This window comes from Haliotis cracherodii, unplaced genomic scaffold, assembly GCF_022045235.1.
Source record: "Haliotis cracherodii isolate W230 unplaced genomic scaffold, xgHalCrac1.p SCAF_3, whole genome shotgun sequence".
Taxonomy (NCBI): domain Eukaryota; kingdom Metazoa; phylum Mollusca; class Gastropoda; order Lepetellida; family Haliotidae; genus Haliotis; species Haliotis cracherodii.
This window is the reverse complement of record NW_027266286.1, coordinates 57,620,178-57,635,835: the sequence shown is the minus strand read 5'-3', so window position 1 is coordinate 57,635,835 and position 15,658 is coordinate 57,620,178. Positions and strand designations below refer to the sequence as shown.

At 38.8% G+C, this 15,658-nt stretch overlaps 1 protein-coding gene across 1 annotated transcript; it reads left to right on the top strand.

Annotated features, from left to right (window-relative positions):
• The first annotated feature begins 2,053 nt into the window (after window positions 1-2,053).
• On the top strand, window positions 2,054-8,979 carry LOC139474411 (sialate O-acetylesterase-like). Its single transcript, XM_071257424.1, has 9 exons — window positions 2,054-2,097; window positions 2,516-2,850; window positions 3,799-3,937; window positions 4,305-4,467; window positions 5,242-5,327; window positions 5,527-5,657; window positions 7,483-7,637; window positions 7,921-8,116; window positions 8,713-8,979. The coding sequence occupies exons 1-9, from the start codon at window positions 2,061-2,063 to the stop codon at window positions 8,950-8,952; spliced, it is 1,482 nt and encodes a 493-aa protein (XP_071113525.1). The 5' UTR covers window positions 2,054-2,060; the 3' UTR covers window positions 8,953-8,979.
• Window positions 8,980-15,658: the final 6,679 nt, after the last annotated feature.

Genomic DNA, 15,658 nt, shown 5'->3' with positions numbered 1-15,658 from the left:
GTATCGAATTTTGTCATTTGTTTCTGTGCAGCCTCAGACGTCCTCCCTTGTTATCTCATGCATGCTGTCCTTTACATGCACCCGTTCAGAAATATATAACTTATCTGCAGTTTATAGAGACGAATACATAAATCGATATGTACATCGAATCAAAGTATATATTGATACCTCGACGGTTTCGAGTGTTATTTTGGGGTACAGGCAGCACATGCGTCTAAAGCATAGCAATTCGCTGTGCAGAGGTTCGTTCCTTGTTATCTATACATTTGATACACATATACACCATTAATATTGCACTTCCTAGTCATTTGCTACAAGGTTTCTCGACTTGCTAACTATTTACTGAAAATCCTAATTCATGTCAACTGAAAGATCACTGTGCTAACGTTATTAATTATCTCTAGATCAAACTTCATTTCCATGAAACTTTTCTATAAGTATGAAATAATCTCTGTGATTATATGTGTATAAGGAGGAATGTGTATAAGGAGGAATATGTATCACGAAAATGTTCTCTCAGTGAGCATGCCATTCGGTTTTTTTTATGAAATACATCAGCGTTACACTAAAGCATAGTTTTACTGCTTGGTGCTATTCAATAGGTTCACACGTTGTCGTGTTAGATGTACAGATGAATACATGAATCAACGAAGGGGAAGGGTTGATACGATAGAAACCGTGACAAAAACGATAGTGTATTATACATAATACAACGTAAAATGAAGAATTCAGAGAATAATCGGGTATTACTGCTGTGAATTGAAATAAAACTGCATCATTACTCAAGTATAGCGACCTTAACGAGTAAGGAATGACTATAAGGACTCGTACAGTTTCTTAGTTTGTTCTTAAAGCCGCCCTCGGCAATAGTCCAATCATAATCGAGTGTGAACCAGACGAACCTGTGATTTACATACTGTGTGTCAACAACGTCCCACGTCGCAGGGGTAATATGACACGCCGTCAACTAAGTCGCAGAACCTGGCCATCCGTATTATTAAGTAGTCTCTTGTGACAAGCATAGGTTGATAGGGACCTATTCCAACACGGAATTCACAGTGTGTGTGAATTTATACATGAATTACACGCGTATAATGTATATTCAAATAAAATCAGATATTTGTCTGGGTGTATTACTTTCATATCTCCATTTTGTTTTGTATTATCTGTGATAGTTTTACTGTACATGTTATTTTTATGAATTTTTAATTTGTTCTCGTCACAATAGATATATTGGCTTCGATATTGCCGAAAATTTCGACTCACTAATTAGCACTGGTTTCCAAGAGGAAGGGGGAGTGCAGTTAATAGATGCTGCATTCTCTTTCGGATTTGGATAATCTGTTTATCAACTGAAAACACGTCCTTGGAAATGTTTATTTTGATCATATCAGGGCAAGTGAACACAGGGCCTTTACAGTTCATGCAGGTTAGCATCTTCAGTAGTCATGTTAATTAGGTGCTGGACCGCCTCCTTGGTCTAGTAGATGGAGTGCCTGGAGAGCAGACGGTAGGTGGTTTGATCCCCTGGCCGTGTCATACCAAATACGCTAAAAATGGTAATTGTTACCCTGATGTTTTTGTCATTAAGGGAATAAAATAAAGACTGGTCGGCTCGGAGTCAGATATTGTGTCATATAACCTGTGTGGGGTATCCATGTTGAACTGCGGCATGGCATCTCAGTAGGATTACACTTTGAAAACGCTGGTGAAATTAATACAAGCATACAAGCAATAAGTCGCTAAATATCTGCAATAATCCATATTTCACCTCATCTTAGCCAAATTTTGTGTTAGTTTGCATTCATGAACTTTATCTTTATACGGAATCATAACCAAGACACTCAGATCACACAAGCACAGATTTTTGTTTGAAACATTGTACATTTTATTCATATTCATTGTGTAACTGTTTATGAAATACAGATGTTCCACTGCTTCTTATGTGTTATCTGCCCTTTGCGTCCTAACGTCAAATCATGTCAAACGTTGATAATTGTGTCCTACATAGATAAGCCATATCTGTGAAAAATCTGACAAAGCAATTCTTCCCTCGGACCATGAAACAGCTGCTCTTTCTTCTCTTAAATTTATCCAGTAAGTATTATATATTACTAACACATGTCAATATGGCGTGTAACAATACAATATATGCATGGATTTGAAATGATATCGTATTAAACTCAATCCAGTGGTGGAATACCTTATTTGTAATTAACAATGATATATAACAGTCGCTTCCTTAAACATGAAGAATGAATGTGAGAATAAACCTACCACGATTTCATTTAGTTATGGGTTGTTTAATGATATCATACGAGGCACAATCATTACACAAAAACAATATATTTTATTTGGATTCGCTGGACGTCTAAGGACGTTTGGAAATACTTTTGCAGGTAAATTGGGATTTCGGACGTACCAAATTCATAGGCCTCCACAGGTCATTGAATGATCTTTGTCATCGGAGGTGAATGTACTTCATGCTCACTGAAAAACGTCTTTTTCCGTCAAGGTACGCTTGCTGTACTGAAATTTGCTTCATATTATGCTGATCATATGGTTCTTCAAAGAGGTCCCCAGAGGGCGATAGTCTGGGGTCATGCTGCAACAATAGGTGACGAGGTTACAGTCACGGTCAGTGGAAAAGGAGAGGTCAAGGTCAATGTTGTGAGGGACCCTAATGGAAATGCGGGTTTATGGAAGGCTAAACTGCCAGCTATAACAGACCCTGGTCCCTTCACCTTGACGGCGTCATCATCAGAGGGGGACTTAACTCTAACAGACGTCATGTTTGGTGACGTATGGGTGTGCTCTGGACAGAGTAATATGGTGTTTACAATGGGTAAGGTAAGTGGGTACTCATTTATTCACAGGCACTGTTAACGTCATAGAGAGGTAGAGTTTTGTGAAGAATAGTCGATTAGTTTTACTCAAATTCTGCCATTTTATTCTTTCGTTTTAACGTCGGTGTAATAGCCGATACACTTCTACTGGTCACTTACAAATGGGGGTGTCAAATACAACTCAGTTCAAATGTTGCCATTTTAGATTGTTTATGTAAATGATTTGTAACAATTCCAAAGTTGAATGACAACCGAATACACTATGTAAGTAATCTTACTTGGGATATAAAAGTCCAACATTCATATTGATAAACCACTGACAATACCGTTCTGCCACACGGCGTCGTTGATGCAGCTGTCCTGTGAACTTCAAGTCCTCTGGACATTGTATCCTAGATCAGTAGGATGAGTAGTCAGTAGTCAGATAACAAATATAACATTGGACCCTTATGTCTCCCAGCTATGAAAAATAAAATCAGTCCACAGTTGGGTAAATGTAAAAAGGAAGTAAGAAAATATCGTCCTTAGTTTATTTATGAAATGACAATAAATATGGGAAAACGAACACACATGAATCCATTGAATCAAAATTAACCATTCTTGCTTTTTCATGGAACTGTGCGTCACCTCATGGGCAACTGGGAGCCCAGGTGATCGTTGCATATTTTACCTGCACCTTCTTTATCAAAATAATATTGGACAACAAAAAATGCCCGGACATAACTATATCGTAGGTCTGCTTTCTTCCTATGGACTGGTCAGGAATAGGACCTCAGTTAGATATGCCTATAGTGCCCTGTGGTGAACAGTCCACCACAGCAACAGTTACATCCCGATGAAAACCATATGTGTATTCTTTGAAAAGTATGGATATTACACTAACATATGCATAACATTTACTAAGAACATAATTCCAAAAAAATGAACAATGGGCCTTTCTATCTGGTTGAAGGTCATTAACTCATCTGCGGAAATTGCAGAAACTCTAAAGTTCAAGACCATAAGAATCCTCAAGACATCACAGGTGGAATCAACCACGCCCCTGGAAGACATACAGAGTATAGACACCCAGTGGACTGAGCCGACTGATGGTTGAGTATTTCCAAGTGTTTAATTTTCTCCTGTCGTATTTTGTTGATAATAACTATGTTATATCTGGTTTTTTTTGTTTACTCAAGTGTGTACATGATGTATAAAACTTTATTTATGCAAAGTTTAATATATTTATATACCTTATACTGAATATCATGCGGGAAACATTCCACTCATGCTGATTGAAATGCGTTTACTCCCGACAGCCTTACATTCATTTTCATTTGATTTATCTAACCGAAGTTTCTTATGACCTTCAGTGAATTGTTACTTCAAGACCCTTTAGCTTTGCCAAGGAAGTAGTCAAAAGGGAGATGTCATGTCAATGCTTTCTTAATGGAAATTTGTTGTACATATTTTGAACAGCCACCGTATCGTCCTTCTCCGCTGTGTGTATGTTGTTTGGGGAGTACCTATATCCAAACAGGAACTACCCACTTGGGCTGATCGACTCGGCATGGGGTGGGACACCTATTGAAGCCTGGTCCTCTCCTGACGCCATTGCCAAATGTCCTACATCCAGTATAAGGCATGTTTGTGACACATTCATTAATGCCTAGGCTTGAAACTAATTGAAAGTAGCATGGATAAGTACAACTTTTCAGAGTTGGATAGTTCATATTCAGAACATCGAAAGCGGCACGTAAATAAGCTCAAATTGCACTTTAGTCCTATATCGTTTTCAAAGACTGACACGAAAATACAGCGGAGGCAGAGACGTTGTATATAGAGGTTCCATATACAGATTCTGTTGGAGGTGATGACCACCAAAATTATATGTTTGATCTCACAATAAGCCTGCCTTCCGTTCAGTCATATTTGGCTGCACACGTTCCGCTGCAAGTCAACTCTTCATAGCAACTGTGCAGATTTTAATACATTCAGGCATTCGCTAACTACATTTGAAAAACGGAAATAGCGTAAAGAAGCAATCACAAAATTGGCCACCAAACGAACAAATTTCAACAATCGGGTACCTCAAACAGGACATTAGTCGTAAAAAGCTAGTAACATTGCTGATCGCGGCGTGACAATTTTCGCCTGAATAACACAAATGACAACATGTTTAGATTTGCTATTGACTTCCTACGAATGTTATTCTTTTCGCTCTCGAGAATTTTCTTAATGTATCTAAGATACTTGAAATTCGCAAAACAAGTCGCAAAAAGCTTTTTCAGGTAACATGGACTTTAAACATACATATACACAATTGAGTTGAAAAATAGTCACGCATCTGAAAACTTTATTTGTATTTTGATAAAATTGCGTGTGACCTAACGTCCAATACTCTGGTTTTCTTCAGAGGCCCAGGTGATAAATCTGTATTGTGGAATGCTATGATCAACCCGTTTCTCGACATGACCATCTTTGGTGCATTATGGTATCAAGGTAATCTATCATTTTGTTTCATGAAAACACAACGTGTGGACTGTTGACATCATCTTCCAGTAATTCTAGTAATAAATGCTTTCTCGACACGGTTTGCATAAACGGTTAGAAATGTAATATAGCTTATACTGATTTACACTACTTTTGACCAACTTATGTACATGTCCTTGACATTTGGTACATAATTTATGTCTGATAGGGGAGGCCAATGCGGGGAATCCAGATCTGTATGAATGTCGGTTTCCTGCCATGATAAATGATTGGAGAGAAAAATTCCATGCCAGTTCAGAACAGGAGACAGATATACAGTTTCCTTTCGGATTTGTTCAGGTAATATTCAGGATATTATGCCGCAAGTATTATCATTATTATTATTATTATTATTATTATTATTATTATTATTATTATTATTATTATCCAGGTACTAGTACCAGGTTCTATTCCCCGACCAGTGGATCCGTTTACATTCAGTTATCATTCCAGATATCTATCCCAAGGGATTATACCACTCAAACTGCCTTGGGGTGCTAGAAATTGGTACGTCCACCCCACATATCAGATACCCATTCCCTGCTGGGTGAACAGAGGCACATTTGAACTAAGTCACTTGCCCAGGGTGACACCATAAGTTCTGACACTTGTGTTTCGGGTGTATGCACGTATTCGTGTTTCTACCATCTGGTCATCTACTATTAGATGGGTGGGTTCTTTTCAGTGCACAGGGTGAATGTATTGTATACTAGAGGTAGTGACAACATTGTAAAGAACTGTAAACATTGTTGCTCGTGACGTCAATATCGCAAATTGCCAGTAACAGTGTAGACAAGTACCATCAAATCTGCTCCTGTCAGCAATATAGAATTCCCTACAATAACGGGAAAACGAATCTCAACGTCTACCGTTAAAAACCGGCTCTACCTGAAAGATCGGCGTCCTTTCAAGGATCTGACCTTCACAGTTTACCTTAGGCGGCAAAGATTAGGGTTGGCTGGCAACAACGGACTGTGCACTTATGGTGTTACACCAATTTTTACAACGAATCAGGATTTTGCCTCCGCTACACTGACGGCAGAAAGCGTTGTTGTCGACGTAGCGGCGAACGGTATGCCAGGGCAACAATTCTTGACCATGAACAGTACTTGGGCAGTAGTGTCATGTTGTGGGGCAGTATCACACATAACGGGCGATCTACTATGGAGATTGTGAATGGATATTTGACCCGCCAGCGATGTGTTGAAGACATTTTGCGTCCTTTCGTTATTCCATTCGCTAAATTATCAGCAGAACTTTTGAACTGCAAAATGACAACGTCAGACCAATGTCAGATCCGCACGCAACAGATATTGATCTACACGTCCGAAATTAATTTTACAGAAATTTCTCATCATTACACCTTTTTGTGTCGGCAGAATATATATAATATCTTGCTTATTATGTACGTCTTGTGGAGTTGTCCCCCGGAAAATTGAATCTATTAATTACAAATGTTACAGTTGAAACTTAAATTATCCCCACTTGACAGAGACATTACGTCATCCCTTGTAATTCAGGCCTAAAATGTAGGCCCATGTTGTCGTATCTTAAACAAAAATAACAACAATTATTTGAGGTCAATAAAAGTCCTTGTCATACATTTGCATATGACTATATATCAAATCAACTTTAAAAAAATATGCTTGAAATATAGGAGACACTTGCTAGTCAAGTAACAAATTGGCGCTTAGTGGAAAGGAACAGTCTCGACTAACGAGTAAAATGAGATATTTACAGTTTATAGCGAAACATTTTCACGAAAGATTACAAACGGTAAAAACCTATACAACCCCCCAAAATGACCACCTGTCATCATGGGGGGTTGTCAATGTGGAACTAACGTGAATAAAGAGTCAAATATCCTCTGTATTCCAGCAAAAGACACTTTAAGGGGAGGTAACTCCTGCCAAAGTGTTATCAATGTTCACTGCAGTGAAAATGTAATTTTTCTCAACTTCAGAACTCAAATTTTTGAATGCACAGTTTGTTCAGAAACACGCCAAATAGTTTCTTGGCAGTGGTAAAACAATATTAAAGAATTTGATTTGTGTGTGTTACCAGTTTGCCCCTGCAAGTATATGACATAGATAATCGTTTTTTAATGACACAGTTTCATTACCAGCTTGCTCCAAATGCCAAATCTACGGATGTTGGAACTTTCCCTGGGCTAAGGTGGTCTCAAACTGCAGATGTTGGTTTTGTTCCTAATGAGAAGATGCCAAAAACATTCATGGCTGTAGCCATTGACCTACCTGATTATGACTCTCCCTTTGGGTCGTAAGTAATTCATTGTTTATAATGTAGACACATTTTTCCACATTGAAACTCTGTGAGCTCGGTGTCCTTGAGACAAACGATTCTAATCACAGCTACCCGCTGCTCAAGACAACCGAATTTTTTTATATATTATATCATAATGCAGATACAATTCCTATCAGAAGAAAATTTGAAATCGTCATTGACAATACAATTGAACATTGGACTTCGACTTTCAAATATTTTCTAAAGAACAATTTCAATGCATAGTTTGAAACTAGTCATATGTTATATGTTTTTCCAGAATCCATCCACGGTATAAGCAGGACATCGCCTCCCGTCTGGTTCTTGGGGCCAGAGCGGTCGCCTATGGAGAAGAAGGGGTTAAGTTTCAAGGTCCTCTCCCTCAAACATTCAGCCTTAACAATGTCAATAACGTCCTTAACGTGAACTACGGAGACGATAGTCCTATAAAGGTTCTTGGCAACAATGGCTTTGAGGTAGATATTTCAGCCTCCAACCATTTTCACACACGAAAACACTTTAAAGATATGAACAATTGTGGATGGTATACTCAGTTCATAATTTGAATATGTTTATGCATCTTTTGAAACAGAAACCTCACGTGTCTTTTCCACTTTTGCTGACATTCTCGTATATCTCACTTGATGGCATTGCGATTCGGGAGATCCTTATGAGTTAGATAAGTGTGTTGGTTTTAAAGCAGTAAGTTATGTACATCATGTGGTGGCAGTTTTATGAGGGAGGGAAGTCGTACAGGTCGAGACGTTTACCATCGGCCAAGTTATGGTGCTGACAAACAAGGAATCATGGGATCATGCAGAGCGAATGTGGGATTCTAACCCAAACGCACAGGTCCTGATGGACGCAACTCGGCACATCAAATTGCGGTGCTTTACACAAATATGCCTCCCGTGCGCCAGTGTCCAATGAAAATGACGTATGAATTTATTATCGGCCATTTGTATCTACATGTGGTAATTGAAGGCACTAGTTAACCGGCAGTCTGATCATAAAGGAACTGGACTTTTTGATTCTGTGGTGGCAGATTATATACTGTGCTTATATATTGCAGGTGTGCTGTTCCAGCAGTAGTACAACCGAATGCGCAGACTCGGATGAGTGGGTGGCTGCACCAATCACAGACCAAGACACAAACTCTCTATCGGTATCGGTAGCTGGCTGTGAGAGCAAGTCACCAGTTGGTCTCCGATATGAATGGCGCACAAGTCCCTGTGATCTCAAGGATTGTGCTATATATGGTAGTGATACAGATTTGCCAGCTCCACCCTACATCACAACAAGAGGGTTTTAGACAAGGATAAGCACATTAGTCGTTCATACTGAGTATCATGAATACAAGTGTTTATAATTGTATAGAATAATGTTATTTGCTTCTTTGAGGTGAGGTGAGGTGAAATTGGGTTTAACGTCGCGTCCAAGATTATTGCACTTATATAGCGACGTGCATGTACGTGTATGTGTTTGTGTGGCTGCTTGAACTAGTCCGGACTGATGCCGATTTCTAGTGCTACTTCACTGAGATACCATGCCGCAGTTTAACATGAATACCCCACTCAGACACAGTATACTGACTCCGAGCCGACCAGTCCTTGTTTTAGCCCCTTAATGCCGAGCGTCAGACAGGGTAACATCAAGTACCATCTTTTAACGTCTTTTGGTATGACGCGGCCTGGGATCGAACCCCGGACCTTCCGCTCTCCGGGCGCACGCTCTACCACTAGACCACAGAGGCGATCTTTTGCTTCTTTGATGCTTCTGAGTGCGAGTGAGTGTGGTTTTACGACGTCCTTAGCAATATTCCAGCAATATCACGGCGCAGGACACCGGAAATGGGCCTCACACATTGTACCCGTGTCGGGAATCGAACCCGGGTCTTCGGCGTGACAACTGAACGCATTAACTACGAGTCTATATCCTTTGAGTATTATAGTAACCGCATCTGTGCATTTTGTGACCTGTAATTGTAGATATAATTATTATAATATTCCTACAGAGAATGAGAATAGTAGTATTAGCTTCCGCGTTGATGCGGCCGTCAAACCAGCTGTTTCAATCAGAGGAGGTTTATTGGGATTTTATAGCCTGACCAAATGACCAATCAGAAACGAGTAAACTTCAGATTCATGGGAGAATATTAATTACCAAACTTCATCATCTGTTTATAACTCTTCCAAATCCAAATTGGAACGTTTTTCATTTACATAGGTTATTATGAAGGAGGGTGAATCGCAAGCAGTTCAGCCGCTCGTACATTTTCAGACATCTGAAGGGAATCCCGATAATGACATGCATAACATTCTTGGTGATAGCTAAGCTAAAATTGCAATCTTTAATCCAAACAGTCTTACAACGAGCTGAAATAGAGTGTAATCCACATTTCTTGGTACCATTACACGTTGCTATTATATTTTCACTTCGTATTCAGTTAAAATGTATGAATATGAATATGAATATGAGTGACGGGTGCTACCTATAGGACAGGTTATGCTCACCTTTTTCGCACTTAGTGTCACCACCGATTATCAGTGATCCATTCCTATTATCTTCACCGCTATTTTGCCTTTCTCTGGCAAAAAAGAAGATTTCTTCGTATACACGTGCCTACATGTCCAATAACAAATAAAACACACATATATTTGCAATTTTAATCATTTCTACATCTATACAAGTGTCGGTCAAATCTAAGGGAAAATTAAGATTATGTTCCAGTATAAAATTGAAATTTATTATTAATAGCAATGTTTTAACATTCAATACAACAAATGAATCAAGAGTGTTTTGAAACATTATTTACAGCAAACTGTTTCATTGAAGTAAATTCTTAACCATAGTTTTCAGTTTGGGGTCAGCCATTACTTCTTTTCCTGACTTTAGCCTCGCATGTGAACCCAAAGCAGTCGGGCTGACTGATGACCAAAGTGCTTTCCCAGGAAGAGGCAACCCTGTGCACGTGTATATTATTGACGTGTTTTTGGTGTCGATAATGTAGACCGACCGTTTGGTGAAATCCAATATAAATCCAACATCAAAGTTCCATCTACCATCGACAATAACATGGGATTCTACCTTGGTTAGGAGTTTCCATCTTTGTTTGCGCCCTTTGTCATACACATAATGTTTAACCTCACTTGAGTTTGCATTATATCCGAGTGCGATGCCAACGGTATCAGGGCACGTCCAATACATATGTCTGCATTGTGACTTGTAAAATGCATTTTGTGTACCAAGAACAATTCTGGTTGCAAACCAGTTTTCATTTGTGAAGATGCCCGTGTTGTCCATGTCAAGGATAACTGAAACGATAAAAAACACAGGCTCTGGTCCATGAAGGCCTTTGTTGCTTAAAACCACCCCTCTCGCAAGTGAACGTGACCTGATTTTAGCATTTCTTCTTTTATCGTAATTGATGACTCCGTGCTTGTCAACGGCTACATGAACAGATGCGGTTCCTTCATCAAAGTTCACCTCAGGACCTGCAGTGCGGGCATAAAGATATAGGATAAACTAACGTTAAGTGGTGTTGGACTCATATGTTCAAGATACAAAAGAGTTAGTTGAGGTTTACGCTGCTTTCAACAGTATTTCGGTTATGAAATTAACTTGCGAAGTCCTGAATGTCCTCAGTGGTGCAGGTCGCCCACGTTAACCATTTATTTTTAATTTATTAGAATGGATAGCTGATATACAAAAACAGCATTTAAGTGGTGCTGCTTGGCATTCGAACCCATGGTCATTTGATGGAATGGTTATGGTACGCAACACTAAACAATGAACTACAGAGCTTTTATCAACTGATTAGCGTCGTATGTTCCGTTATCGTAATGTAAAATATAATCACTTAAACCAATTGTGCACAGGATATGTTATATGTATCTAATCGGACCCATTATGATGGTAGATGTAGACCCTCGGGTTTAAGATGAGGTACACACACTAGAACTGACCATGGATCATCAACATTTTTAAAGAAAGGCCATTTTGTATGTTACTGGTGCTTTGTAGCAGTTATTACTAGGTAGATTGTATACATGCATAAACGAGACTCTGCAAGCTACGCATTGATATGACTCGACGTCTTTCAAGAAAGTTGAAGTTACTGTCCCTGATTCATGAAATGATATGGGGACAAAAACGGCTTAACATTAGCTATACTTACAGCGAACTATAGTCTTTGGTGTCGATGACATAGTATCTATAAAAGAGAACAAGTGACATATACAATTGATCAAGTGAGAATCAATTTACAAATGTCTGCACATTTAGTACGGGTTTTCGTCATCGCATTCATAAAGGAAATTATTAAAAGATAGTAAGTAAATTCTGTTTTGCACCATAGTCAGCAGCAGTCCATCTATATGATGGCTGTATCGAGACAAACCAATCACGGAAAGCATGAACAACGGACCACGCCAACGGGGCACGATGAATACGAAATGTGTCGAGGCACTAACCCGATCCTCTTTCGCATGGGAACCTGGGAACCTATTCTTTACTGTAACACAAATGATTCAATATCTGATATAGAAATCTTAAAATATAAGAATGAAATATCCCTAGACAACGTTATTGAGATATACCGTGTTCATTCTAATAAGCGGAGTGTCTTAAAATCAGAATAAGCGTTTGGGTTCAATTTAGCGCTCGGTCTATGCTTCTAGAAGGTTTTTCTAAAGCAACCTATGTAAACATATACCTATCATCAAATCAGCAGAATACTTAAGCACCATACAGGCATCTATACACGTATACTCTCTCTCGTAGAAACAACCTGGCGCAAAGTCATTTTTGTGATAGCAGCCTACAGCCGCACAGTCAACTGTATTTCGGTTATATCGCGGAAGAGTGAGTGAGTTCAGATTTATAGTCACATCGGCATTATTTCAGCCATATCGTGACTTAATCAAGTTGTACTATCGCGGAAGAAATACATAGATCCTTCTCAAACAGTTCTCAGACTACCCTAATGCGTAATGTTTGCTGGAAAACCCTTTTAATGAGCGAAATGCGATTGGTGGAATGTGCTATATATCCCATGTACACATTTGCATTCATATCATACGCATCTAGATGTAATTCCGTAAATTAACATTCCTGCCCCTTGATTTGTAACAGATATTGTATAATTTTGGATTAGCTGGGAGCAAAGAGACAATTGAATGCTTTAATTCTGCTGCGGAATTTGGTACATGTGGGAGTAGAAAGTGTACATATCAATTTTTGTCACACTGAACGTTATGATAGATATCCAAATATGGACAAGACTAACATGCAGAAAGTATTATCACATGTTTCTTTCAAATTAGCGTCTCTTCTATTCACATGCAGACAGAAAAAGCTCAACAAGAAGGGGAACACAATCAGTGCACAATCTCTCTCTCTCTCTCTCTCTCTCTCTCTCTCTCTCTCTCTCTCTCTCTCACACACACACACACACACACACACACAATTCCAATCACAAACTCATTTAATGTTATAATAAAAAAACAAATATTAGCAAGACAACATGTAGTTATCTCTAAGTGTTTGGGTTTGCATTAAATATGAATGTACACAACATACCTTTCTCGTCGTTGTTCACCATATGCTTTACGAACAGTTGATAGCCAAGCGAAGAGTTCAGAGAAGCGTTGTCTTGAATGACCCTATTAAGTATGAAACACTGTTTCGTCAGTTTGCGATAGAATACAGACATGCAGTTTTCTCTTTTGGAGCATTGATCTGCACACTGTATCAGATCAACATCTCTAATTTCTATATAATTAGAATTAATAAAAAACAGATTTACATAGAGGAGTCTGAATACAGACATCGTCAACATGGCTAGTTAACACTATGATCTGTGGAAATGTACTGATACAGAAACGCTTTTGGGAACTTTGTAAAGAGAAAACTTTATTCACCTTTTTAAATATTTCAAGTTCTTGTCTGACACCCCTTGGGTTTAATTTTGACGGAAACAGTAAACTTTCTGAAAGGTGAGACCATAAATAAGTATGTGACTGTCTTGTGATTGTAATTTTGAGACATTCATAGTTTTCTACGACTAAATGATTCTGCCCAGAGGGAAACATCATTCCTTTGTGGGCAATTAAAAAAGCATTTCAATACACCAATATATATATTTAATGTTTGATTTACTGTTTCAACATCTCTTGAGTGTGGTATATCTGAAACAAAGATACATATTGACGTTTTTCTTTCCAACCCTCATAAAATATAAAAATCCTGCAGCGTCGACAATAAAGATTAAGGTGAAGCTCTATTTATAGGGAAACTCGAAGTCCTCTGGATAATAAATAGTTCTATTCAAGCCTCATTTTGAGAAAATCGAAACGACCTGATACCTGATTATGTTACTACAGGAAAAGGTGTGAGCGAAAGTAAAAGCTATTTCCGTATGATAACTTCTATGGTTTGTAAACTTCAGTAATTTTATTTTATTTTGGTATTACACTTTGATTTGGAGTCGCATTCTTGTAAATGACTTAATTGCTCAGGTATTAATCAAGATTAAGGCGAAATGTAATAGGGAATGCGATCTTTCTTCCTCGTGGTTGTAATATATTCAGACATTTAGATTTTGCTTCAGGTAATTGATGCTACTCAAGGCGAAATACATTAAGATAAACTGCCTTTCCATTATCATAAGACACATGTTCTAAAAGCAATGCCCTTTCTACGATTCCACTTATAGTGTAAGGATGTGTTTATGACTCATATCAAATAGTGATGATACCAGGTGTTCGCGAAAAGGTGTGCGTATTTTCTCCACAGGTTAGGGCCGGTGGGATAGTGTAGTGGTTAGAGTGCCCACTACATCGAAAGCGGCGCGTACATAAGATTTATATGCACTTTAGTTCTTATTATCAATTTAAAAGGCTGAAACGAAAATATAGCAGAGGCGGATACAGAAGCTCCATATATGGTCATGTTAGAGGAAATATCCTCCTTTCTTCACCTTTTTGTTCTCGGCAAAGTAAACCGCTTCGTCACCTTTTTGTTAACTCTCAGACATTCTCCTATTCATAACAATGACCATTTGTGCACTACTTTCCTTCGTATGCGTGAGATTAATTGATAGCGCCTCTTTCTTTCAACAAAGGAAATGTGACAAGGGCCATTTATATCACTTATTGAGTTCACTATCTGGTGAGAAAGCAATTGTGCGAACCATACTATTACTTCAAGTGTGTTTATTGTTCGCGTTTCGGTACTTTTCGTTACATTTATTTTGTTGTGAGACTTTTCTGTGTTTAAAATATTAACCCTTGACGTTTACAGTAAAGTATGTAGAGTAGGAAAATATCTAAATCAATCTGTTCATTAAGATCTCTGCACAGAAATCATAAGGTCACGAAGCCTTGCTATGTACCTGGCATCCGCATTTGCTGCCGATCGCCTTTCCAAATACTGTTGACTTCCGCGTTGTGGGTGGCTCAGAGGAATTTCAGCCGGCATTTCCGTGGTGGAGGTGAATGAGAACAATGTATCAATACACGAGGTAAGCTTATCGTAATCAAGCATCACCGTGTATGTCGATACACGAGGTTTGTTTACATCCATATTCTAAAATGGCGCCCTGGACCGTAGGGGAATTATGGGTAAAATGGCTTGTTCCGGGTTAACACTAAGCTGGGCCCCGTCTCTAATATCACAATATTGTGTGGCGCAAGTTGACGACGCGCATAGGGAGCCGGGAACCAGCTTTGGCTTACACGACATAAGCTGGTTCTCTGTGCGCGTCGTCAACTTGCGCCAAGTTATATTAGAGACAAGGCCCAGCTTATACACTGAACACGATCGGTCATTTCGTCAAAATTGGCCAAATATTGAGATTGCAGCTGAGGTCATGCTGGCAGCTGAAGTGACACATTAAGGTAAGGAATATGTGAATATTACAATGATCACGTTTTAAAGTCATTTACCACATGTAAGCCACTCACATGTGACACATTAACTTTTATAGCCAACATGTAAGCAAATGTGTAATTATATTT